The sequence below is a fragment of the Vulpes lagopus genome, chromosome 4 (assembly GCF_018345385.1).
Source record: "Vulpes lagopus strain Blue_001 chromosome 4, ASM1834538v1, whole genome shotgun sequence".
Taxonomy (NCBI): Eukaryota; Metazoa; Chordata; class Mammalia; order Carnivora; family Canidae; genus Vulpes; species Vulpes lagopus.
This window is the reverse complement of record NC_054827.1, coordinates 69778518-69804371: the sequence shown is the minus strand read 5'-3', so window position 1 is coordinate 69804371 and position 25854 is coordinate 69778518. Positions and strand designations below refer to the sequence as shown.

Here is a 25854-nt window from a genome sequence, read left to right as displayed (position 1 = left end):
GCTTACTAGGTCTGAGAAGGCATGAGAATTTGCATTTCTAAATTTTTTTTTTAATTAATTAATTAATTAATTTATTTATTTTTTTAAATTTATTTAGAAGAGAGAGAGAGAGAGAGAGAGAGAGAGGCAGAGACACAGGCAGAGGGAGAAGCAGGCTCCATGCACCGGGAGCCCGACGTGGGATTCGATCCTGGGTCTCCAGGATCGCGCCCTGGGCCAAAGGCAGGCGCCAAACCGCTGCGCCACCAGGGATCCCCGAGAATTTGCATTTCTAATAAATTCCTAGATGATTGTGATTCCTGTGATCTAGGAAACCATACTTTGAGAACCCCTGACCCAGGATAGTGGTTTTCAGCACACTGGAATAACTTGTAGAACTTTAACAAAATCTTGATGGTTTGTGCCTTCTCCTTGGAAATTTTGACATAATTATGTGGAGATAAGGACTAAGTATGAAACTTTTAAAAATACCCAGAGTGATTCTGATGTACAGCTACTTAAGTGTAGAATTTGAATATGTATATACATAACGGTTCTTAGTGGGGCAGAAAGTACCTAATCCTGCACAGTGGTAAGAAGGCATGGGGAAGGTAGGGAAAAGGCCGAAATAGAAGGCTTCAGTAAACCTATGGTACCTGAAGGTTTATCTGTCTATATCATAAGCTCATAGAGAAGAGAGTAGGTTGGGCAGAAGAAATGGTATGCAACATGTAGGATAGATTTTTGTTTCATAAATAATCCTAGGTAGTAAATTGTTTACATTTCTGAAATGTAGCCATTCTGATACTGAGTGCTTCCAATGCCAGCAACAGAGGGATAATTTATTTTTAGTTTACAAATAGATATAAAGTAAGGGTCGTTTATGCCATATTCAAATAACTTTTATTTATTAATATGTTCTGTTTAATAGGATGAGAAGAAGAAACCGAAAGACTAGGAGATACGGAGTTTTGGACACTAACATAGAAAACATGGAGTTGACACCTTTAGAACAAGATGATGAGGATGATGATAACACTTTGTTTGATGCCAATCATCCTCGAAGGTAAGTGTTGGGCAGTTTCATTCCATAAATTAGGGAGGCAAGCCCTTGTTAAGTAAATTGAAAAAATAAAGTAGAAAAAATACAGTATTTCATTTAGCGGTTTTTATGCTAATAGATTTTATTTGGTTATATTTGATGAGGTTCTTTTTTTTTTTTTAAGATTTTATTTATTTATTCATGAGAGAGAGAGAGAGAGAGAGAGCGAGAGAGACCCAGGCAGAGGGAGAAGCAGGCTCCAAGCAGGGAGCCCAACGTGGGACTCAATTCCGGGTCTCCAGGATCACGCCCTGGGCTGAGGGCAGCACTAAACTGCTGAGCCACTCGGGCTGCCTTGATGAAGTTCTTTATACTACCCTACAATAGCTCGCATGCACATGGCTTTGCTAAAATAGGTAGAAATAATACCATTCCAAAAAAGAAATCTGTATTATATATCTCCTTCCAGAGCTTTGTCCTTTTAACTGCTACATACTGATAAGTAATATGTAGTAAGTCTGTGTGTGTTTGTGTGTATGAGAGAGAGGCAGGAAGATAAATATTAGTAAACTTGATTTTTCTTTTTGCATTCTGAAGATATTTTGATTTTGGTCTGTGCTCTTCTATTTGTAAATCATGCTTTCACTCAAAATTGTGGGACTAATGGTCTACTAGTGTAGCTGCAACATTTATTCTTATAGATCTGTTCTTGCTGAGTGTTAAGACCTTTCCTAAGAGATTTGTATAAGCAAAATTGCATGGTTATAAACTTAGTTCCCAAGTAAATGGAATGATGAAAGGAGGTAGTAAAGATTCTATTCAGTAGGGAAAGACATGTTGAAATACAGGGGAGATTATTTGGCCAAAGGAAAGCTAGAGTCCACAATTAGGTACAAATATCATGAGTACAGAAATCTTGGGTTTTTTTTTAAGATTTTATTTATTTATTCATGAGAGACATAGAACGAGAAGCAGAGACATAGGCAGAGGGAGAAGCAGGCTCTCTGCAAGGAACCCGATGCAAGACTCCATCCCAGGACCCCGGGATCACGCCCTGAGATGAAGGCAGATCCTCAACCACTGAGCCACCCAGGTGTCTCAATCTTGGATTTTTATACAGGCAAAGTTGGGAGGACCAACTCTGGCAGGACATAGGGATGTGCCACAGGTTGTTTTTGTTTTTGTTTTTGTTTTGTTGTTTGCTTTTTTGTTTTGGGAGAAATAGGTAGAGTTTTAGAATCTGCTAAAGAATTTGGTATTATCCTGCTGTTATTACGAAACTATTGGTCTTGTCTGTGTGGAGTGTATATATTCAGATAATCAGATTTGTTTTTTTTAATCTTTTATTTATTTATTTTTTTTTAATTTATTTATGATAGTCACAGAGAGAGAGAGAGAGAGAGGCAGAGACACAGGCTGAGGAAGAAGCAGGCTCCATGCACCGGGAGCCTGATGTGGGATTCGATCCTGGGTCTCCAGGATCGCGCCCTGGGCCAAAGGCAGGCCCCAAACCGTTGCGCCACCCAGGGATCCCCAGATAATCAGATTTGTGTTGTGAAATAATACTTTTTGTAGTGATGGGGAACATGGCTTAGAAAAGACGAAGGATGGAGAAGGACAGACCAGGGTGCATAAAGAAGGGAATGGTTTCCATGAGATATAATTACCTCTAGTTATCTTTTATTTTATGGCCTGCCTCATCACAGATCTTTCTCCAATATTTATTCCTCTCTTTTGCCCCACTTTTCATGAATTTTGCATTCTAATGGGGAGCTAGACATTAATCAGATTTACATAAACCGATTAAGTACAGGGTGATATGTGAACTTGTAGTGAGAGCATAGAACAAATAACCAAAAACTAATGGTTCAGAAAAGCCTCCTGGACAAGAAACATTCATGGAGACCTGAAAAAATGAGTAGAAGTTAGCCTAAAATTAAAAGTGGTTACAGGGGTAGGGATTGGAGAGAAAACAGCAGGCACAAAGCACCAGAGGCAAAAGAGAATGTAGAGTATCCAAGGAAGTGAAAGAAGCTAAATAGATGCTATATTAATATGTATGAGAATATATGAAGGAGTGAATAAATAATCTTTGAGCTTTGAATGCAGAAGTAAGAGTGATGGATAAGACAGAACAAAGATTCAAAAGGCAGATCATGATCCATGGCAGTCAGTGAGAAGTTACTCTACAGGTTATAAAAAAGCCACCTGGGAAATTTAAGATGGAGGAAAATATAATCAAAGTTGTGTTTTGAAAATTACATAGATTGTAGAGAAGCAAGGTAAGAAGTAAGGCAACCAGGAAGACCAGTTAGATAGTACAAGTACATGAGGTGGCCGGTATCAGAATGATAGCAAGAGAAACAGAAAGGGGTAAATTATTCAAGAGACTTTAAAAGGTATTATGAGCAAAATTTAGGAAATGTGTTTGGAGAGTAAAGGAGAGAGAAATAATTATATAATGGAAAAGCATGTTTCAGGGGTAATGATAATTGTCAATGATAATTGATAATAGCATCATCTTCAGATTTTTAGTAGTATGTCCCCATATATTTGAAAAAAAAGACTTAGAAAAAACTTTTGTATAGATATGTTTATAAAGTAAGGAGAACAGCAAATAAACAGTGCTTACCTGTTCATTCCCAGATTCATTCATTCATTCATCCAAAAAATGAATGATGGAGCAGCTATATATACATATATATAGGTGCTGTTTAATGCCTGGGACTGATCTGGCCACTTGGGATACACTAAAGCCACTATTGACTTTTTTCTCAAAGATCACATATTTGTGCATTACTTTAGAAAAAATTTGCCTTTTGTTTGGGAATAATTTCAGAGCTTCAGAAAAGTTACAAGAATAAAAATAGTACAAAGAATATCCTATTATTCTTAAATCTAGATTTATTGGCATTTTACTCCATTTGTTCTCTGGTGTGTTCTTTTTCTATCTCATAATATAGATAGAGAAGAATGCATACTCCTCATTTTATATTTACCTAATGTTCTGATGTTTCCTTATAATTAAATTCAGGTATTCATTCTTTCCTGAAATACTCTCTATATAGATCATGATATGTTTTACTCACGGTACCCTATCCAGAGACACACAGTGCCCTTTCCTTCATTTATAGTAGTAATTTTGACGCACCTGCTTAAGGTTTTGCCCAATTTCTCTAATATGTTACTCTTTTCCCCCCATTGCAACTAGTAAGACATTTTAAAATCATGAAGATATTCTGCTTCTTACCAAAATTTCCCTCTAAGTTTATCATTCATCTTGATTCTTGCCTGATCTAATAATCTTCACTGTGATAGTCACAAAATAATGATATTCCAACTTCAACATTTCCTTCATATTTACCAATCAGCCTTGATACTGTAGTGTAGGCAAGAGCTCTCCCTCATTCCTTCTAACTTCATTTATCTAACTGTGGACAGTATGGAGTCATTTTTCTCCCTTTTCAGTGGTTTATAATTCATTGCCATCCTTGCCAGGGAGAGCCTCTTCAGGCTGGCTTCTGTGCCCCTGTGACTTCCATTTTTTTTAAAGCACTTCCTTACATTCTGGCCTAACAAGATATGCTAGGCTCATTTTGTACCTACCCTGCCCTAGTAATGGAATCAGCCATTTCTCTAAAGAGCCTTCCTATCTTTGAGTGGGCATCAAGTGAGCTCTTTGTTACTAAGGTGTGTCCTTGCTTCTTGGCCTGTTTAGCAGACAAATCTATGAAATATGTGTGCATGCACGCACGTACATTCACACATGCCCGTTTACATACATATTCACGTGTGTATCTATACTTTACACAGTATTACTTCATACCTCCCATTCTATACCATGCTGGTCTATTGCCACCGTGTTCTTTCTTGCTTTCTTCCTTTTCCATAATTGCATTCTCTTTATTCCATCATGAGAATGACTTCCAACAATGTTCTGGATCCCAACATCAGCATTTACTCATTAACTCAGTCCTACAGTACTGACAATAATAAAGCTGACAGTTTCAGAATCACTTTGCCTATGGCCCTAAAATAAACAAAGCTCCTAAGAAGGTTTAGGATTTGTTACTTTTCTCTTCACAACCCCATCTTGCCCAAGACTGAGAGTATATAGTTAGATATGTGATTTGTCATAGTTTTTTCCTCCTCCCCTCTTCAGTGTGTTTATCATAATCGCTTGAAATATAATTGAAGTCATTTGAACTTGTGTTCAAATTTAGATTCCCCCCTTCCCATTTTCATTGTCATTTTTAATATGAAAAATACTAACATGCTTCCAAAAATAAAAACTACACACATTTTTTGAAGAATACACACAAAGAAGTATCACAATTACTTTGCAATTATAAATTATACTACAGTTAATAACGTTGTACATATGTATTTTTGTGTTGTTGCAGATGCATTTTCAGGGTAAATTTCTAGAACTGGAATTAAAGTTCAAAGGGTATGAAATGAATTTTAACCATGAAAATTAGAAGGGACTATGAAATATCCCCATGGACATAGCAAATTACATGAATTCATTTTTTTCTATTAAAAGCAGTGATAAACTGCCTATTATTTGTCCCCAGTTACTCTACTAAGCTATGGGAATATGGTAGTGAACAAAATTGGACAAAATGCCCATCCTCGTTTTAGTTAACAATCTAGTAGATGTACATAGGCTAGAAATACACAACAAAGATGTCTTAGCTAGACTTGAGATTCTCCTTTACTGGTTTTTGACCTTGCCAAAATCAGGGTAATGGTCTTCTCTAAAGCAGACCTACTTTTGCCTCTTTTAAAATGATCATTGAGATGGATATTTCACTACACCAAGAAGCGAAAAGCAAACAGTTTTTCTGTGTTCTCCATTTTTATTTTTCAAACAATATTAAACATCAATTAAATAACATCTGCACTGATTCTAGGCCTCTGCTTTGATTTTTTTTCATACTCTGTGTGGTTACAGACCCCCTTTTCTGTCTCTCACTTAGGGGAAAGTAGACACATTGCTTTTCTACTACAGTTTTGTAGTAAGAAACAATAGTTTTCTGTGGCTGACAAGTTTTGTAGAGGTGTGTTTATATTCCTATTACCTCTGTAGCTTAGAGATTATTGTCTGCAATGTGATGTACTGTTCAAACTCTGCTACTTCATTTGAAGCTGATTCACTGGGTAAGACTCTCTCTGATCTTCTAATGTTAATATTAAAAATTAAACATATTATGCTATCAATTTAGTAAACAATTCAAATTTATCTTGTGGGAAAGATATATATATAGATCTTATTGTGGCTGACTTAAGTAACATTATCAGGGTTAACGCTGTTTGTTTCTCCCGTTAGTAATGGGGGGAAGTCAATACTTAGATGGAGATTATATTGTGAGGTACTTTTAGGGCCTGAAAGAGGACTTCCACCTAAGACTTCCCAGTGGTCCTACCATATAAATGATAGAAGAAGCCAAGGGAATGGGTGATAATATTGGTAGAGATGTCTTTACAGGGGTCAGATCAGGGGTCTTATCACTGAGCCCAATGGGGCACCCTGGGCAGAGCAGTAACAACTACAATAGGAGCAATTATAATAGTCACTTGTTAGGTATCTACTTGGGTGCAGGATATACAGACACTGTACTAAGCTCTTTACATATATTATGGAACCATCAAGACAGTCTTGTAAAATAGTTCCTTTTGGTCTTATTTTAAAGATAAGAAATCCGAGGCTCAGAGAGTTTAATATAGGCTTCTCTTCCTACTGTAACTTAATCCCATTTTTAAAATACGTATTTGATTTATACCTTTATAAAGAGAATAATTGTTAGTTCTCTTCATTCTGTCTTCTATATCAACACTTGCTTTTACTTTTTATTTTGCAAATGAGGACCCTAAAAATGAAGAATGTAAATATTATGATGTGCCTACCTTGCCAACTGCAATGCAGAATCCTCTTAGTCTACAGTATAACTGCTGGTAATTCTTGTGGGATCAGCCTTACTGATGCTGCCTTCATTGTTTAAGTGCTTTCTAAAATTAGTTCCTCTTTATTTTCCAGATCCTATCCACAGAATAACAGGAAGCAAGTTATTTCCAGAGAGACAAATGAATTTTCCTTGCTTATAATTTTATCACGGCATAAAACTATCCTTTTGTAGCCAGCTCTTTCTGAGAGGAGTTTTTATTGTGGTTTTTAATATATCAGAATTTTAATGATTGCTGTTGGTAGTTAGAATTTGGGGTAATTATTTTCACTGTTTCTTTGTATTAGATGAAACCATATGAAACTGCCAAAATGTGGTTTAATCTAACTTTCCTCAAGGAAATTTATTACTTCCTATAATAGTATGTCACACATAGGGCTGACTCCAAATACAGTGCATCATGGCTCTGGCTCCTTTTCTTTCCAGTCTCTTGGATCTCTTGGATCTGCACATCTTCATGTGTTGGCCTCATTTTTAGGTGCATCCCAGCATTTCCTATAATCATACCTAGAGTGGTAACTTTCAGTGGAATTTAGGGACTTGCTTTCTTCTCTCTCTTCCTCAGGAACGAGGAAAGTTTCCCCCAAAACTCTAAACAGATCTGTTTTTTTGTTTTGATTTGTTTTTGCTTTCTATATTATTGGTTGTGTGGCCATTTCTAAACTAAACCCCAGGAGGAAAAGTGGAAGTACTGTGATTAGCTCAGAATTATCATTTTTATTTGAATGGATATTGAGATGTTAACTACCATTACCACTATACCTAGTACTTTTAACTGTTGAAGTTAATACAAATTGGGAAATTGTAGGAATGTGAAAAAAAATAATTTGAGCAACTTGGTTAATCTAATTTCTTTTGAATTTACTATTGATACTCTAATTTGGTTTATTAGAAGTAATATTTTTATGTTTAGTTACTTGAAACATTTTACACAAAGATATTAGAAAACTAAAACGCAAATGTCAATTCTATAATTGTAAGATGTGTCAGCCCACTTGGATAGAAAAACTGTTGAGGAATTAGGTAGCTTATACTGACTAAAAATTACCTTCATTTTTCTCAAAGAAAAATATTGGAAACAAATATTCATAAACAGTCCCCCCAAAAAGTTTAAAACACTGCTTTACTACACAAACAACGAATGAAAACAGTACTTTCTTACCTTGTGTTTGATTTCTACTGAACATTAAAATTATTAGTATTTTATGATGACATACATACACTACAAGACCTTTTTACTATTCTTGGTAGCAGCTTCTAAAAGCTGGCACTTACATCACTTCAAGGCTATTTCAGTAGTTTTTGTCAAGTATGTAATTTTTAAAACCCTAAATTTGTTTTTAGCTACTTCTGTTCTGCTTCAATAAATTTAATATTGTATGGCTTCAGTACATTTGCGCTCAGTGTTATTGACCACAAAATATTTTCTGGTTATTAACATTAGCATATCAGAATTAGAAAGCAGATTTGATATAAGTATTTAACCAGAAACACTCATTAAGAAGATCTTATTCAGTTACCACTTTGAAAGTGGTTCTGATTTCTAAAACACTACTTTCAATGGAAAACATATTATCAGAATAAACACTAAGATAATTCAAAGTAAATAGAATAGAGGGATGTGTCAATTACTAATATTTATGTTAGATAAAAATTGGTATTTTAGGATCTTTAGTGGTATGACTAGTAGGATCATCTGTACTTTCTGCACTTAATGGGTTCTATGCTGTCTTTGCCATTACTTAAATAAGATTAATAAGTAATAAAAGGTAATAAGAGAACCCTCATGTTCTTCTTTCGGTATGTTTTACTTTCCTGTGGACACTGAGCCTTAGAAGAAAATTTGGCTTATCCCATTAATAATTAGACATCACAGTGTGCTTATTGGTTAAAACATGAATCATTTGTATAGTATTTTAACAAATGTTATGTTACATCAGATTTTATTTGGTAATGCTATTTTCTCATATCATTTCATGGTCTAGAATTGTCCTGTATAATTTGATAGCCATTAGCCACATGTGGCTCTTGAGGATATGAAATGTGACTAGTGTGATTGAGGAACTGAAATTTTAATTTTATTAAAATTTACTATAAATTGCCAGATGTGGCTAGTAGCTCTTGTGTTAGAGCAGACCTAGAGCAAAAGTATTTGACTGATTTGGTTTAAATTAATACTATTAAATGAAAACTTATACAACAGTTAAATGACACATTTCTATTTATATAGCAGGTGATCCATTTAATGAAATGTTTACAGCTTTTGTTCAGGATTTAAATTCTCCTCTGATTATTTGAATTGCAGTCTCTCTAAGGTGAGATAGATGAATATGCATAACTACCATGAAGCTGATATGCATGAATGGTGTTAAAGGCAATACAAGGGAGAAAGATCTCAAGTTTATGAAAAATTAAAACACAAGCTATTAACCTTTCCCAGTGTTCTCAGTTAGTAGTCATTCTTCAGAAGCCACAGATACTGTATCTTTAAAAGAACTTGATAGAGAGAGAGAGAGAGAGAGAGAGAGAAAAAAAAAAAACCAAAACTCCAGGAATCTAATATTTGCAAATATATTTAAGTGAATAAAGAGTAACAATACTCTGGACTCCATTAGGACAGTTTTATTTTGTTTTGTTTCTGAACCTGATGTAGATTTGTAACTGTTGAGATAGTTTAAGATTTTCAGTTAACTTTTAGTTTGTCCTTGAAAATAGTGTCTTTTCTTTTAATCATTGTTTCATTATATAATATGAAAAGACAGGACATTCTTAAAGTTTGAAAAGTACTCAAAGTGAGGTTTCCATAAAATTTATTAACATTCTCTTTATCTCATAGAAAAGCATGATGATTTTTCTTTATTGGGTTAAGAATACTTAACAATGCTGTAGAACAAATTTCTAGAACTTACTCATCTTGCATAACTCAAACTTTATAACCATTGAGTAGCAACTCCCATTTCACTCTCCTCTCAATCCCCAGAAACCACTTTTGTACTCTCTATTTCTCTAAGATTGGCTGCTTTATTTCCATTTTTACTTTTGTCTATTTTAATAAAGAACATAGAATTACAGAAGTTTTTTTCTGAATTCAGGAGTTTTTCTCATGTCATAAGAAGTCTGTAGTAGTTGACTCCTGGTATCAATTCAGTAGCTGTTTGATCATAATGTTTACATTTATTCAGTTTTCTCCATCCTTTCCTCATGCTTATCTTATCCAGCTTCTATGGCTGCTATTATTTTAGCCATCGCGTCTGTTTCAGGCAACAAAAGGGTAAGAAGCAAGAACCCACCTCAAATCAGTCTCTTTATCAGGAAATCAAAATTTCTCAGAACTATCCTCTTCTTTCTAACAGTCTTCTACCCCTCTTCGCTAACAAAAACAAAAACATACAGAAAGTCAATATTTTTATTAGCAAACCAAAAGAGATAGTAAGTGTTGAATAGATCACTTATAATATGTCACCCTGACTATTCAGAATGTTTTCTAAAGGTTAAATTTGGCAACTGGTAAGAGAAATATTTGCCTTTGGCGGTCACTGAATAAAGGTATGAGTTCTAGAGAATTATTGTTCATGAGTAGCAGTTTTGCAGAGCAGTAATAGGAATTTAACATCATAAACAGATTAGCTTTTTTTTTTTTTAATACAGCTGTAAATGGTAGAACAATAGAGCATTTGACATTGCATCTAATCTTTAGACTTCAGTGACTAAATCCTCATGACTGAGAAGTGCTGTGGTAAAATTAGGAGCACCAGGAGGTGATTATGTAGACTCAAGTGCTTCTTGAGCTTATGTCATTGATAACTGAATATCCTTACTTCAGTCTCCTGAATCTTGTTTCTATTTCCTTACCAAGTCACCTGACAAGTAGTGTGACTGGACTGCATCTCTAAATGTTATTCCAGCTCTTGGGCTTTGTAATGGTTTCTGTTTTCATCCAGAAGAGTTCCATAAAAAGACATCCTTAATCACTTGGAAACTGTTTTATCCCATTCTTACAAAGAATAACTTATCCAGTAAATAATGGACCAAGATGGCAATAGAATTCAGGCTTACTTTCTAGGCCAAGGTTGTTTTTTGTCCTCTAAGTAATTTCCATGCTGTATTTGTGGGTCTGTAATAAGAGAAATATGTTAATTCTTCTTTTTTTTTTTTTTTTCTTTTTTTGCCATCACCATCTTCCCAGTATCAAGCAATTTTCCTGGCAGATGATAGTTCAGTGTATGTTTGGTGATTAAATGAATGCCATTTTAGAAAAAAAAAAAAAAATGTATGTATTAAATTTAGTAGCACACACAAACCAATAGGTTGCATACTCTATTTTAAATAAATCAAGGCATTAGGTAGGTATTGTGGTTACTGATACCTGTCTTCACATGAGACTATATTTGAAATAAATTTGTCTGTACTTGTTCTACATGTCACTGCCATAGAATGTGGTTTAGCAAGGATATAATGTTCTTAGGGTTTTTTAGATCTTAAATTCTAACTTAAATTTGTTAATTTCAGTAGTTATTTACAGCTTAAAAATTGTCCATTCAAAATTTAAACGATATTAATTGAAGATTCTCTATACCTCCCTTCATGCTAAGGTGACATAAGTTTTATGGAGATTTTTACCATTATTCATTTAATCTAGACACTATTAATATTAAGCTGTAACACTAAGAAAGAAGTCAATTTAATTATGAAATAATATGATATTTTTGTGTAATAGTGGAATTGTGCACACCAGCTTCTTAATACTTTTGCATTCTTCCTCCCTTCTAAAGAATTCGGCAATTGCCCTTGCCTTCGGGTGTATTTCTTGGTTTGTAATAGTTTTTCAGAACAGAAATTAGCAAAGGTTCGTCTACTTGGGATATTGGGACATCTTCCCATTTTTAAAGTCACGGTTGTTTCTTGGCAAAAATACGGAATTCTCACCATTATTTCGGTAGTAAACATTTGCTTCCCCAGTAATAAACTATAGTTTACTACTTTCATTTGTTATACACATACAGTAACTTTTGCTTCAGTAATAATTCATGATATTATCTTTTTAAAGGCATTCTAGACATTAAGCTCATTCTCTATAATACCAACAATGCATGTAATTCTATTGAAGTGACAAAGAACAAAGAGCCTGATCAGCTTTGTGCACATATAGGCAGTGGCAACTACGTAGTAACCACCACCTGTCTGATCACATTTCTAAGATGCCTTCCATCAGCTGGAAGATGCATCTCAGGGTCAGAGATGTTAAAATATGAAAAATGTGTTTTAGAAACTGAAATCTAGTCATCCCTGCGAGAAGGTAGGCTTACTGTTCTGCTTGGTTTTGGGGCTTGAGCCTCTAGTCCTGCCACTTTCTGCCAAAAGAACCTGTTGTTAACAAGTCCACACAGATTATATTATGTATTCCTCATTCTGTGTCTAAGCTTGAATCTTCAGTCTGCCTTGTACAACTTTGCCTCACCAGATACTGGAAACTCTTGGTTATTTTCCTGATGCCATACATACTAAGGCTTCACATTTTTAAATTGCTGTGAGAACTCTGAGAAACTGCGTTTGGGGTGGAAAATAGGAGAGTTCACTGAGGAGGTGATAAATTTAAGTTGCAGCTATTTTCGAAACTAGTAAGTTATTCTAATAAGAGCCTTATGAAAAAAGAAAGTTGCTTTTCAACTGAAAGCATGTGTAAAGGGATGCCGTGTATGACAGTGTGTGCATTTGGCATGTTGTGAGCCCCTTTAACATAGGATATATCCTAGGATCATGGAAAATCAGTCAGATTTGGGGCCTAATCAAGAAGGCCATGTTAAATATTTATAACTAAATATATATTAAGGATTTTGATTTTACTATTTGTGAAAGTGGTCATAAATCATTAACTGCTTTGGTGTGGAGTGATACTATAAGATACATGTTCTAGGAAAAGGATCTTGGTGACCTTTTTAAAAAAAACGAGTTGGAAAGAAACTAAGGTCTAATTTTTTGAAGCTATTTCAGTTATTCAGTTGAGAAGTATAAAAAACAGAAGCAAAAGCTAGTTTAGGAGATGAAGGAAATGAAAACATTTGATAAGGCAGTAATACTCAATAGGATGTAGGGCATGAGTAGTCAGAGGACCTTGGTGCCCCCACTGGTGGAATGGTGACTAGATAGGTTGTGTTACCATTGTATGTGTTAAGAGGGTGAGAGGAAGGCCAGGTTTAAGGCTAGAAGATGACGGGTTTGATTCTTAATAGGTTAAAAATATTTCCTATGGGGCATGTAGAAAAAAACATCTTCATTATTATTTGGTCTTTAGTGTAGTCGTGCCAGAGAAACTAGAGAATAGTGGTTCTACATAGCACATTGTAAGTGCTAGACAGGATGAAACATCTGGAATGGAATTCTGAGGCAATCCCAATTCAAGGAATGCAATGAGAAAACAGGCTGTACAGTCTGGAAAATAAAGAGAGGTTCAATAAGATTTAGATAATATGCAAAATAATAGGTATGCATGTTCACCTATGTTTTGGGATTGATTATGAATCTTAAAATGCATTTCTGAAACTGTACAATAAGAGATTCTTCGTGTACTAGGTACTTCTTGATCCCAAAACATCTTACAGTGTCATCATTAAATGTTGCTTAGATTCTGATAAGTAGCCTGAGTTCAAAAAGCTATTTAATGCTACAGTTGGGAATTAGGTACTTGTCATCTTATGTTTTTACTCTGCTAAATGGAACTGCAAAATTTATTCATCTGATTTTTTTCATAGTCCACAAATTCATTATCAAAACGATCAAGAGTTTCAGGCATGCAAAGGATAAGAGTTGTGTAAAAATGAGGACTAGGTTACATTGTTTTTTAATAGCCTTCAGTATCTTTGTTAAAAAGCTTAAATTTATCCTCAGTTTAAAATATATTAAAAGTTCATTAACTTTAGATTGTTTACTGAAGATTCAGATAAAATAATAAATTGGAAGAGAGTATTAGTCATTCATATTTCCAATGAATTTTTAAATGTTGATGGTGATTGTAAAGAAAGACTTATTAAGTTAGTAAGATCTGCACACCCTTGGCTGTTCTTTTACTCCAAATACTTTTTGGTTGTAATGGTCTTACCTGCAGAAATTTCTTGAAAGCAATGGATTTAGGTTAATAGTACATCCTGGTGTAGAATTAGAGTTAAGGCCTAAAAAAGATGTATGTGATAAAAATGTAAACTCATACTACCAAAACTAGTCAGTAAAATAAGAAAATAGGCAACCTTATGGAAAAGTTCTGTATGGATACACTTTGTAACTGAATTATAAATATTAAAAACATTTTTTGAGTGGCATCTGGGTGGCTCAGTAGGTTTGGCATCTGACTCTTGATTTCAGCTCAGATCATAATCTCTGGGGTCATGAGATCAAGCCCTGGGTTGAGACTTCATGCAGAGTCTGCTTGGGATTCTTTCTCCCTCTCCCCCTGCCCCTCCTACTGGTGCTTCCATACACACACTCTCTTTTTCAAGTAAATAAAACAAACACATTTTTTTGTTTCAGAGTATACTTAGGCCTGTAGCTTCAGTTATATCCTCATTTCTGAGGGTTTAGAAGTAAAGAATTGTGTTTATAGAAAGTATAGAAACAAATAACTTTGGGAATATTTTGAAATGTTTTTGAATTGTTCCAGGATGAGCACTTAAAGTTTTGTTTTTTGTTTTTTGTTTTTTTCTTGCAGATAAGAATGTGCCTTTTAATGAGAGGACTTCGTCTTTCTACAGTGAAGAGCAGAATTTTTATGTTTAAGGAATAAGAAGCCACTTTATCACTGGGGGAGGGGGGTATTTAAGTTACATATATTATGACAAACTTTAATTTGTTGCAATAAATACTGTATCGTTTTGTTATGTCTTTGTATGTATAGAAGTGCTCTTAATGGGCTCAGAGTTGTTGGGAGGGAACTGCACTATAATAGAAATCTGTATGAAAATTACTTTAAGCAAGGTGTTTTCTGATCAGTTACTATTGCTTACCATATTGTAAAAGGTTTTATATATTAATCAGTTAATGTTATTTTGTTTGGGGGTTTTATTTTTTTATTTTTTTTTTTGGTGATTGCCCATTAGTTGCTTTTTCCCCCCCATTAATTGTTTTTTGCTAAAACTATAAATCCCAGCAACAAACTGGTGTGTAAAAATAATTTAAGATTTCTTTACAGAGATGTATTCCCCATTTTTGTGGGAAAAAGAAGCCGAGTTTACTTTGCATTTGATTTTTTTAAATATTAATAAATGAGTTGTATGCAAAAAAATAAATATGATTTAAAAATTATTTTAAAGTGGTACAGAAAGAATATTTACAAAATAAACCCAAATATAGAATTATATAACATAAGTATTTTATATGATTTCTAGAAAAATCTTTCAAAAAAATGTAACCATTCATATTTAGCAATTTTTTAAATTAAGATAGCTACTTTGATTAGATAATTTAGAAAACAATACATTTCAAAGGCATCTTATTTATTTACAGCATCGTGAGAGAAGTAATGGCAAAACATTCCAGTCATATATTAAGATGCAGGAGAGTAAGAAAGTAAGTGTGTAGACTTTGGCAGAGACTTAATAGCTCTGAACAAATTATGTAACTCTGTTGAGCTTCAATTTTTCGCATTCTAAAATTAGGAGGGAATTTACGGGAAAAGCATGGGTCACAAGTTTCGTTGCTCATAGGGACCAGGGAGGAAATGTAAATATGTGGTGTCTGTCAGGATAGTCTAAGTCAGATAGTAGTAACAGATGGTCCCCAAATCACAGTGGGTTATAACAAAGATTTATTTCTCACTCATGCTACCCATTTGTTATGGACTGTGATTCTGCTCTTCGTTGTCTTTTCTTCAGGGTCAAGGCTGATGGAAAAACTTCTGCTTGGGATATTGCCTCATAGCTAGATGTCCAGACGTGTGAACTGCATGCTAGTTCATAAGCTTCTGCCCTAAAGTGATACATTTTATTTCCATCTACATTTTATTGGCCAAAACAAACTCTAAGGCTACTCCAGAGTCTAACAAGGCAAGGATAGGTAATCTGCTAGCAATGAGGTAAGTTGAAGTATTTGGCCACCCAAAATGCCAACTTAGTTTTACCAAGTATGCTAACTGTCTTAACCACAATGAGTCAGGTTCCCCTGATGTCACTGTTGTGTAAGCAGGGACTTAAAGTTAAAGTACATTTCCTACAATAAATAAATAAATGAATGAATGAATGAATGAATGAATAAATAAATAAATAAATAAATACCTCTTCTAAAAGGGTCAACTTCTGTTTTGCTCCCACAAATAGTTACTCTGAGGAACACTTGCCCAGTGCTACTAAGTCGTGATATTATTTTCCAAGGAAAACTAAGACTCCAGATTTCTTGTATAAAGTTTTCTCATTTTGAAATATTATTAGAACACTTTTTTGGATTTAAGTTTAGCCCCATACCTACCATTTTGTGATATTTGAAAATCATATACAGTAGTATCTTAGAAATAATGGTAATTAATTTACTGACTGCTGTTATTTATAAACCAACTTTTACACTGAAACTAAATGGAGGTAAGAATCAAATCCACCCTAGAATAAGAATTCTGTTTAAGATAAAGTAATGATAATTTTAATAAATTATCTCCAAGTTAGTTTTTTTTTTCCAAGTTAGGTTTAAAGATGTTACCAAAATGCCTTAAGTAGCAGCAATAACTTTATTAGAAATACACAATTTCTCTAGGTGACTATTTTAAAGAGATATCCTTAACTGAATATGGAAATTCTGGCATGTTTGTTAAAAATGCTCTTATTTCATTACATTTATTTTTTATTTTTATTTTTTTTAAGATTTTATTTACTTATTCATGAGAGACACACAGAGAGAGAGAGAGAGAGAGAGAGAGGCAGAGGCAGAGTCACAGGCAGAGGGAGAAGCAGGCTCCATCAGGGAGCCTGATGTGGGACTCGATCCCAGGACTCCAGGATCACACCCTGGGCTGAAGGCAGGCACTAAACTGCTGAGCCACCCAGGGATCCCCTCATTACATTATATAGTCATTCCTGAACTGCACATCTACTGATAAATAATCATCATAATCATCACTCTGATTAAAATGCCAGATAGTATGCCAAAGTTTAGCTTCATTAGATATGTAACAAGCATGCTGATAAAATTGTTAGTATTTTCATCTCAAAGCTGTACATTATAAAATAGCTGGGGAAACTTAGATGTTGTGAAAACCTGTTACTATTCTTTCCCATTTTATACTTTGTGGCTATTTTGTTGATAAGAACCTAACCTAGGAATTAGAGATCAATAGAGTGTAATATAATTGTGTTCGTAGCTTAGAATTAGAGTAAATTAGAGAAAGGATAAGTTTGGAGTAATTTATAGATGTTGTACACTTGAACTGACCAACTACTACATGAGGCTAGAAAATTAAGTAGCTTCTTTCTGCCTAATTTCTTGTAATTATTAGGTAGATAACCACTTCAGTCCGGTGAAAAGAAGCCCCTGGTCTTGGACTCAAACTGCACCCAGTCAGCTTCTAGGCGATTACTGACTTTAGTTGCCTTACTGAAGGTATAACCTATTACCTTGTATCACTTATGCTTTTCTCTTTTCTTTTTTTTTTTTTAACTACTTTAGTTTTAATTTTATTCATTTTTTTTCTTATATAATATAGTTTTAACTCATTTACATCTATAAGTGAAACAATAAAGGAAAGATAGTTTTTCTCATGTTGGGAGGTAAAAAGAACTTAAAAAAAGATTGAAGGGATGACTCTAGCCAAATAATCAAATGATCTGTTCCATAAACATTTAGAATACTTCCCTGAATATTCCCCTGGCTACCCCACCAAGGCTACCCAAGTCAAAAATGACTTCCATAAACAGCTTCAGCGACCTGTTAGAATCAAGCAAAAATTACTCAATATCAAAATTATTGATATTTTCTCTTATTTGCACTATTAGTCCCTATATCAGAAGTTGAGCATTTTAAATCTACAGACTCCAATATATTTTATCTGCCCCCTCTGCCCCCTGGCAATAGTATGTTACAAAGCAAGAAATAAAGATAGAAGGGAAGAAATTAGAGGTCGAGGAGTGGGTCTTCCTCATAACGTTCATGACTAGCTGCTTGAGAAACCCTGAATGCTATGTGTTCATTCTATCATAAGATTCTAAAATAGAGCCACAGTGTAGGATGTATGGGCAGGTGTCTGACTTTGTTTTTGCGTATGTTTCTAAGTTTGTGTGTTTTTATTTGGAATTCTCTTTATTCTTATTATACAGGTTCCTTTAGTATTCATGCCATATCATCCAGGGATAAGGCAAAATTACTCAGTCCATTTTTGTCAAATAGGCTTTTGAACCAAAGTGAGGCGAATGTCTCTGATAGTTATTTCTGTTAACCTGCCTTGGTCCTTTTTGGAACAACTTGGGTCCCCACCTATTGTCATTACTTAAGACGGATTAGGAATTCATTTCATCCTTTGACTCTACTCATCCCCTTGCCTGAAGAAAGTTCTTGAAATAGAGTGCAGCTTGGGCTATGTTTGTTTGTTTGTTTGTTTTTATCTCCAAAACTAGAAGAGTAGTAAACTTCAGACTTTAACTTTTCTCCCCTTATTTTATGTATTTTTTTCCACTGAATCTGTTGTTACTCATCATCTATTCATTGTCTAATCTCCCTTTCTAAAATTCTTATTTTACTCGGGAAGTTTTGCATGCGCTATTAGCTTCTTCTGAGTAAATCATCTAAATTTTAGGTACTAGTACCAGGGAAGTGAGGCAGTCAGAAAGCCTGCACATTAACTTGCTTCCAATCAAAAGGTATGTGACCTTTGAGTAGTTGCTGTTGATTTGTCCAATATGCAATACACCATACCCAAAGCTATGGGTTTAACAAATCCTAAAATATTAGGCAAAATCAATGGTTATGGTCTTTCAGAAAAGACAAATTCTATATCATTTCTGCTGATGATTATTTCTTTCTTGAAATATGGCAAGGTAGGCTCCAAAAGTAATCATCTCAATTCTTTGGCTTATCCTTTTAATGAATTTCAGTATGTTGTTTTCAGGATATAGATAAATGAATTTTATTTCACAATATTCCATTGTTTGGGGTCTTTTTTTCTTCTCTTTGATTTTCTGTGATAAAGTAGACTTTGACAGATAGGAGTACGTTAATCAAACTTATTTCTTATGCCCATAGGGGTCCATTGCTTATTGCTTCTGATTTAGTTGTCTGTCAAGGTACTCAACATTATTCCCATCAAAATCACCTACTCGGGGTATCTGCTCACAGTTTTTCTTACTTTTAACTTCTTTACATTGTACATGCTTTAAAAAACAATTATATCTGGGGATCTGAAAGCCAAAACTTTTAGTAGGACCAATGGGCCTTTTCATAGAAGTGTTGAAGAGCATGATTTCTTTTCTACAGGAAGTGTGATAGTTCCTGGCCTTTGGCAGGGGGAATGGTTGGAGGGTGGGTCGGAGGGGCATATTTAAATACACATATGCTGATTCCACACTCAAAAATTCATGTTATACTGGCATAGGTAGTGGCTTAAGCATCTGTACAATTAGAAAACTACATAAGCAATTATTTTGTAAAGTCAGATTGAGATCCTTTTCTAAAGATTAACTGCATTATGATTGAGAGCAGAGCTTCAGAGTCTAACAGACCTGTACTGATTTCTGGTTTCATCAGTTTTTCTCTTAGTATTTTCAATATTTCTTTTTTCGCAGTCTCCTACTCTCCACATATAAAGAATAGTTCAGACTAACTGAACACTAGAGTGTTAAATGCGTTGGATTTGTTCATTCATTCAATCCTCACACTAACGCTTTGAGAGAGAGAGATTATTATCCTCACTTTGCAGATAAGGATACTGAGGCTCAGAAAGATTGGAGAATCTGTTTCAGGCCCAATAGCTAGAAAGAAGCAGAATGGCCTGTTGAATATGAGTTGAGGAAATTTGTTTTTACTAAGTAAGTCTCACTTTGTTTCCAAAGAAAGGATAAGATTGTTTATAAATGTACATACAGCAAAAAGATACAAACAGTTTGTGGAGGTGAGGAAATTGAGGCACAGGAAAAGAAAGAACAAGTAGGAAAATAAAGTCATAATGTGATTTTATTTTATGCTATGAAATTCCCTACATTTGCTATATGCATGCCCTAAATGTTACTGAAGAGACCAGCAAAGCTATTCAGTTATTGCTGGTACAGGTATGAGAGGGAAATTTTTCCTGGGTTCTCAAGTAGTAATGTAATGAAGGCCCTCTGGGATACAGTGATGAACTCTTTCCTCAACATCTTTACAGTAAACTCACAAAATATATCATGTACATCTTTTAAAATGTCTTTTAATATATACTATGAGCATCACACTCCAATATAATTCAGTAAAATTAATTTAACATGAAAGCCAAATAATCCTGTTCGTGTACAATCACCTACTGATTTTTATTAACTGAAGGGTAAGTCTCAATGGTATCTAAGCCATCCTTTACCAAAATATTCTAAAAAAAAATCTATGAAAAGGAATCACTTCTTCACTATTCTGTTATCTTCTTTCTTTATTTGATCATTTGCTTTTCCTCCTCTCTTTCTCATTTTGTCTTTACCTTTAGGTCTCTCCCAGATCCTGTCCTCTTCACACTTTGATCTGTCCTTAGGCCTATCTACTCATGACTTCAGTTATTGTACAGTGTCAAATCAAAAACCACACAGGGACAGGAAAACTTTATTTAAGGCTCTTAAAATAGTGGACAGAATAGAGGCCAAAATAAAATCTAAATTTCACTGAAACGAAGATCAGACAGGCTCTTAAGCCCTAAAGTACTGGAAGGTGTTGGAGAAGTTAAAGGCTATATATGTTCGCTAATTGGCTTTATCCAAAGGGAAAAGAAACTTCTCACATTTTTATGATGAGAGTTTTACAACTTGGCCCCACCAAAGTTAGGCTTCTACTTTCCCACAAAAACTTGGAGATAGGAGTACTATCTCCCCTGATGTTTACTTACATTTCCAACAGATGGCTCCCAGGTCCCTAAGAAAGACATTCTGGATTGTGAAGCCATCAGATGGTTTTGGTTTTGTTGTTGCTGTTGTTTAAAAAAAAAAAAAAAAAAAAATTGCATCTCAAAGAGGCTGAAAGAATTTACGATTATGTTTTCTAAAATAAATAGTCAAAAAGATAAGTAAGCAATCCTGAGTTGGGAAGAAATCTGTCATGTTAGTCAAGCTAAGGGAGATGAAATGTTAAGGCCATTTTAGTCAACAGGTTGTTCACAAATGTGTATTTTCTTAAATTTCTCTGACATTTAAGTCCCATATATCTCAACTCTTATGTATACTTCCCATCCCCCATGTGGATGGCCCATAAGATCCTCAAATTCATGATGGTCCTCACACAGACTAGGCTTTCTTCTTTCCCTTTTCTCACTAAAGGATATCAAAAGTCATTCAAGTATGCAAGCCAGAAGTCACAGAATCTTCCTTAGCATCTCTCTCAGCTCCCATATTCAAACAACACCATGTTCACATATACATACAATCAAAGAGAGCATTTGGCAGTACAATTTAATTTTTTTCCAAGTTAAATTTACAGAGTATAAAAAAAAATTATGGGGCATATACTATATGGGCTAGGTTATTAGCATCACAGTTTTCCATTTTTGTTGTAAAATGAACCAAAACATTCTGTGAGAAAATCCTTACTCCGTTACTGGCTACTATCTCAGCCAGTGTGTACACTGAATTATAGTTTTCCACCCAGGCACATATCCTAATTAGGCTCTTCAGTTTCCGTAAGAGAATGCTAATTTGAGTCTGGAGCATTACAGTGGAAGATTTTATCAGATCGATCAAAAGCTTACTAGCAAAAAGTTTTTATGAAGATTGGTAGTAGAAATCATTGGCCACCAATTCCTCAATTTTTGAATTTTATTATTGGATTTATTCAGATTGCCAGTAGCTGTAAAACTGCAGTTCATTGTTCTTCATTTTGTAGAATCTCTTTGGACTAACTGGCATTATGCCTTTGTTGAAGAGAGATGTTATAAAATATTTAGCTCGGAAGGATAAGGCTATATTTAACTTGTTAACAATGAGTAAGTCATATATGACATCACATCATATCTTTTTTTTTTAACAAGGATATGAGAGATATTTCCTTCAATTCATTATCAGAAATGTTTGGGTTCTCATTGAGCAGCTAGTTTTATATTTATTTGCTTTATGTACTCTTGGCAATTTTGCAATTGTATGACTGACTCTTTGCCCATAAAACTTGAAGCTAAAAAAATAAAATAAAAAAAAAAATAAAACTTGAAGCTGAACCATCAGCTTCCTTGTTTAGCAAAGTACAGCTTACGACATTGTTTTGTGTATTTGTTCATTCCTGGAGTATCAACTTATTTACATGGCTACATGTGACCAAAAACCCAAGTAGGAGATTCTTTTTTTCTTCTTTCTTTCTTTCTTTTTTTTTTTTTTCTATTATCTTGAAGTCAGGAAGTTTGTGGTTGCTAGTGCTTCTTTTATAGCCCAAGGAATTCAGGGTCAAGGTCTCTAAAAATGTCTTGGTATTTCCTTCAGGGTTTCAAGATGATTTTTACAGCTGTACTGTAGGATTCATGCCTTTGATTGCAAAAGGAAAGAAGAAAGGACCAGAAGAAAAATTGTTGGTCCTGATAATAGGTGATTCTTGTTTTATTTTATTCACATCATTACCTTCTCAAAACTTAGTAGCTTAAAATAATTTAGTATCATCACACACGGTTCTGTGTAATGACTAGGCTCCATTAGCTGTTCTTACTTGGGATCTCTCATGTTTGCAGTCAAATTGTGTTTGGGTCTGGAGGCACATTAGACTTAACTGAGCTAAATTTCCAAGGTGACACACTCAATTTCAGCCTGAGTTGAGGCTGGCTGAAATGCCTAGATGTGACTGTCTTCATAGCACGGCAGCTACGTTCTGAGAATGTGTCTCAAGAGTAAGTGTTAAAAATCAAGGCAGTAAGGCTTTTCACGGTCTGGTCTTTGATGTTTGAGAGTATTGCTTCTAGGCACAATTAGTCAAGAAAATAAGGTGTACTCAGAACAAGGAATGGAAATTTGAGCCTAGTTTGTCATGTGAGAAGCAGCATGGGTATGAAGACAGGGAGTTGATGGTGGCCAGTTTGGGAGACTATTTAGCTTAATCTGCTCTTTGGCTACCGATATTCATGTCCCTTCTATATGCAGAGTAGGTTAATATCCCCCAAGTTATGGCCTTATGGTATTGGTGTGAAGTCCAGGATTGATCATTTAAATCAGATTCAATGGGAGATAAGGGTCCCACTTTCTCAGATGCAGTTTCTCAAGCATGATTTCTCTATAATGAAACGTTTTGAACCTTAAAGGAGGCAATTTATCTGCCCAATAAGCTCAGTTATCTGTTCAATAAAGCCAGTATTACACTGGTGATACACATGTATGATATTTGCAAACAAAACAAAACAAAACAAAAAACGTATTTTAAAAAAGAGATGAGGTCTCACAGGAAACAGATAATACTTGCTCACCCACAGGAAGTCTGAAGTCAGCCTGAGCACACTTCCTTGTGTGGAGCCAAGTCCTGCTCCCTGAGGAGTGAGGCTCTGTGCCAGTTGGTCGGCCCTCTAGGTTTTTGGTGCTGCACTCTAAAACTTCCCTTCTTTTCCTTTAGAATTGGCCTGTGTTTGCTGCCGAGGAGCTCTCAGCCTGCTTTCTGCCTTTAGAAGGTTGGAGCCTCCCCCCACAGGGGCTCTTTTTTGTTTTGAATTTACCTCTATCACTTTTAGTCCAGTTTTATTAGGGTTCAGTCCAGTAGGGGAAAAAAAAAATCCCACTTTTTTTTTTTTTTTTTTTTTTTTTCCCAGAAAGACTCCTCTCTGTGGTGGGCTGACTCTTGGTGGTGTGCGATCATGACTTTAAGATTCTTAGGAGCTCTATTTTCTGGTTAAAAAAATCTTTAAGCCATTCAATTATATTCAAAGAAGGCCTTTTGTCTGGTTGAAGGCCTGTCATAAATGCTTCCGAGGTGTCAGGAAAGGGAGCTGCAAATGCACCAGTGAAATGAACTTTACCCTCCTGTTAGGTTTTACCGGAAATACTCTGAGTTCGCGTTTTGCTCTGATGCCGTTTCTTATTTTGAGAAACTTTTTGCAGGCTTCAAAGACTGGAGATGATAAACACTTCTATTTTTGAGCCAAATAGGTCCTAACTCTTTTGCTTGTCCTCTAAATTCTTCTATAAAACATTGAATATTGCCTTTTTCTAGCTCATTCTTTCTTTATCTAGATCTTATCCTCTGCATCTAACAGAAACCAATTGGCACATTCAGCATTCTGCCTGGAAATTTCCTTAGCCTGATGTATCTGTATTTTCTGCATTACTATAGCATGCTATCACTAAACTTTTTGTTACTAAAAGGTTTCCTGTGACCTAGTTTCTGAAATTCCGAATATCACTTCTGCATTCTCTCTGTCAAGTCAGTCACTACAGCCATCTCAGATTGACAAAAAGAGGAACTAAACCTCTGCCTCTTGATCTGTGAGCGAACATGCATGTGAAGCAACAGAAAGAGCTTACAGTGGTCATCTTGGAAAATCGTGTACCACATCAGGAAAATAAAATTTTCCAGAAATCCTTAGCATACTTTTCTCATTGGCCAGAATTGTTTCCTAGTTTGGTAGAGGAACAGTTACAGAAACTAGGAATTGTGGGCTTTTTCTTTTTTGTTAATAGAGGATTAAGAAAATGCAGAGAATTAACAGTTGTAGCAGTTCTAAAATCCTGTTGATCAGATGTAGCAAGGGCTTCCTGAACTAGTGGTGGAATAAGCTCAAGCCAGCCAATCTTTTACTCTCTCATCCCATTTTTGTGGTCTCTGACTCTGCCCTCTGAGATGCCACACAAATCTGAATCTTCAGGCTCTTGTACAGTCTTAAAAAATAATCGCATGTGGTTTTGTATTGGGGGATTGTAGGAATAATTTCATACCTTTTTAGTAGATGACTTGCAGGATTTGACAGTCCAGACTAGATGTTTGGTCACCATAGTTCTGTCATGACATTAATAGGTTTACATATGTCTCATCCCTATCCTGCAGGTGTAACTATAGCTAAAGATGCTATCTGGTCAAGGTTTTTAACCTTGGATATTGTCTTTATTAACTGGCCATTACCTTCTCTCCCTGCTTTAACTTAATGGTTATTGCCTTGTTGTAATTTAAAATCATATATTTTGGGGAAGGCTAAATCCTTTATTTTTTTTATTTTTATTTTTTTTTGCTTTCATACCAGCTGCATTTACCTGTTTATCTACTAGTTTTATCTCTTACTAAGTTTGCTGCTTTGCTGTCTTGCAATGGCTTCAATTTAGGATGTGAACCATGTTTTTATTTTTTAGCCTTCCAAGGCTTCAAAGTACAAGATGCTCTGGCAATACAGATGCCAAACTCTAAGGAGAGAGTGCTGGTCTTATCAAAGTGGTATTTCCTCCTCTCTCTGCTTCCAAGCCGTGTCCGTCTGCCTTTCACCTGGGTTCATCTAGCTCTTGTAGAATTTTCCTAAAGGTAGATAGCCAGTACTAGCCAACATTCTGATCAGTCTCACTCTTTCCAACGATACAGACTTAGTCACTGTATAGTTTGCTTTCAGAGTTCAGATGACTATTTAACCAAATACTTCCCAATGTGTATAAAGTGTGACCAGTTTTCTAGTGTCAAGCATCTAAAACCTGAATTTTCATTTCTATCAAGTCAGTCCCACATTTTAGTTCCTGTTACTTATAGCAACCTATTTCTAGTAACAATTACTGAACCAATTGCAGCACTTAT

The 25854-nt window shown here is 35.0% G+C and overlaps 1 protein-coding gene and 1 long non-coding RNA gene across 6 annotated transcripts in view; both read left to right on the top strand.

The window, feature by feature from the left end:
• FAM174A (family with sequence similarity 174 member A) overlaps positions 1–15259 on the top strand; it is a 36771-nt gene extending 21512 nt beyond the window's left edge. Inside the window, exons 2-3 of one of the 2 annotated variants that reach the window (XM_041753189.1) lie at positions 911–1045; positions 14687–15259. In XM_041753189.1, the coding sequence (XP_041609123.1) occupies positions 911–1045; positions 14687–14690 (139 nt within the window). In that variant the 3' untranslated portion in view covers positions 14691–15259. Of the gene's footprint in view, positions 1–910; positions 1050–14686 lie in introns of those variants that run through there. The other variant, XM_041753190.1, reaches the window with a different exon arrangement.
• A 97-nt stretch (positions 15260–15356) lies between these two features.
• Positions 15357–25854, top strand: part of LOC121490118 — a 28945-nt gene continuing 18447 nt past the window's right edge. For 3 of the 4 annotated variants that reach the window (XR_005987504.1, XR_005987505.1, XR_005987506.1), the window contains exons 1-3: positions 15357–15543; positions 15849–16048; positions 17456–17559. This is a non-coding gene — a long non-coding RNA (uncharacterized LOC121490118). Of the gene's footprint in view, positions 15544–15848; positions 16049–17455; positions 17560–22589; positions 22692–25854 lie in introns of all 4 variants that reach the window. The other variant, XR_005987507.1, reaches the window with a different exon arrangement.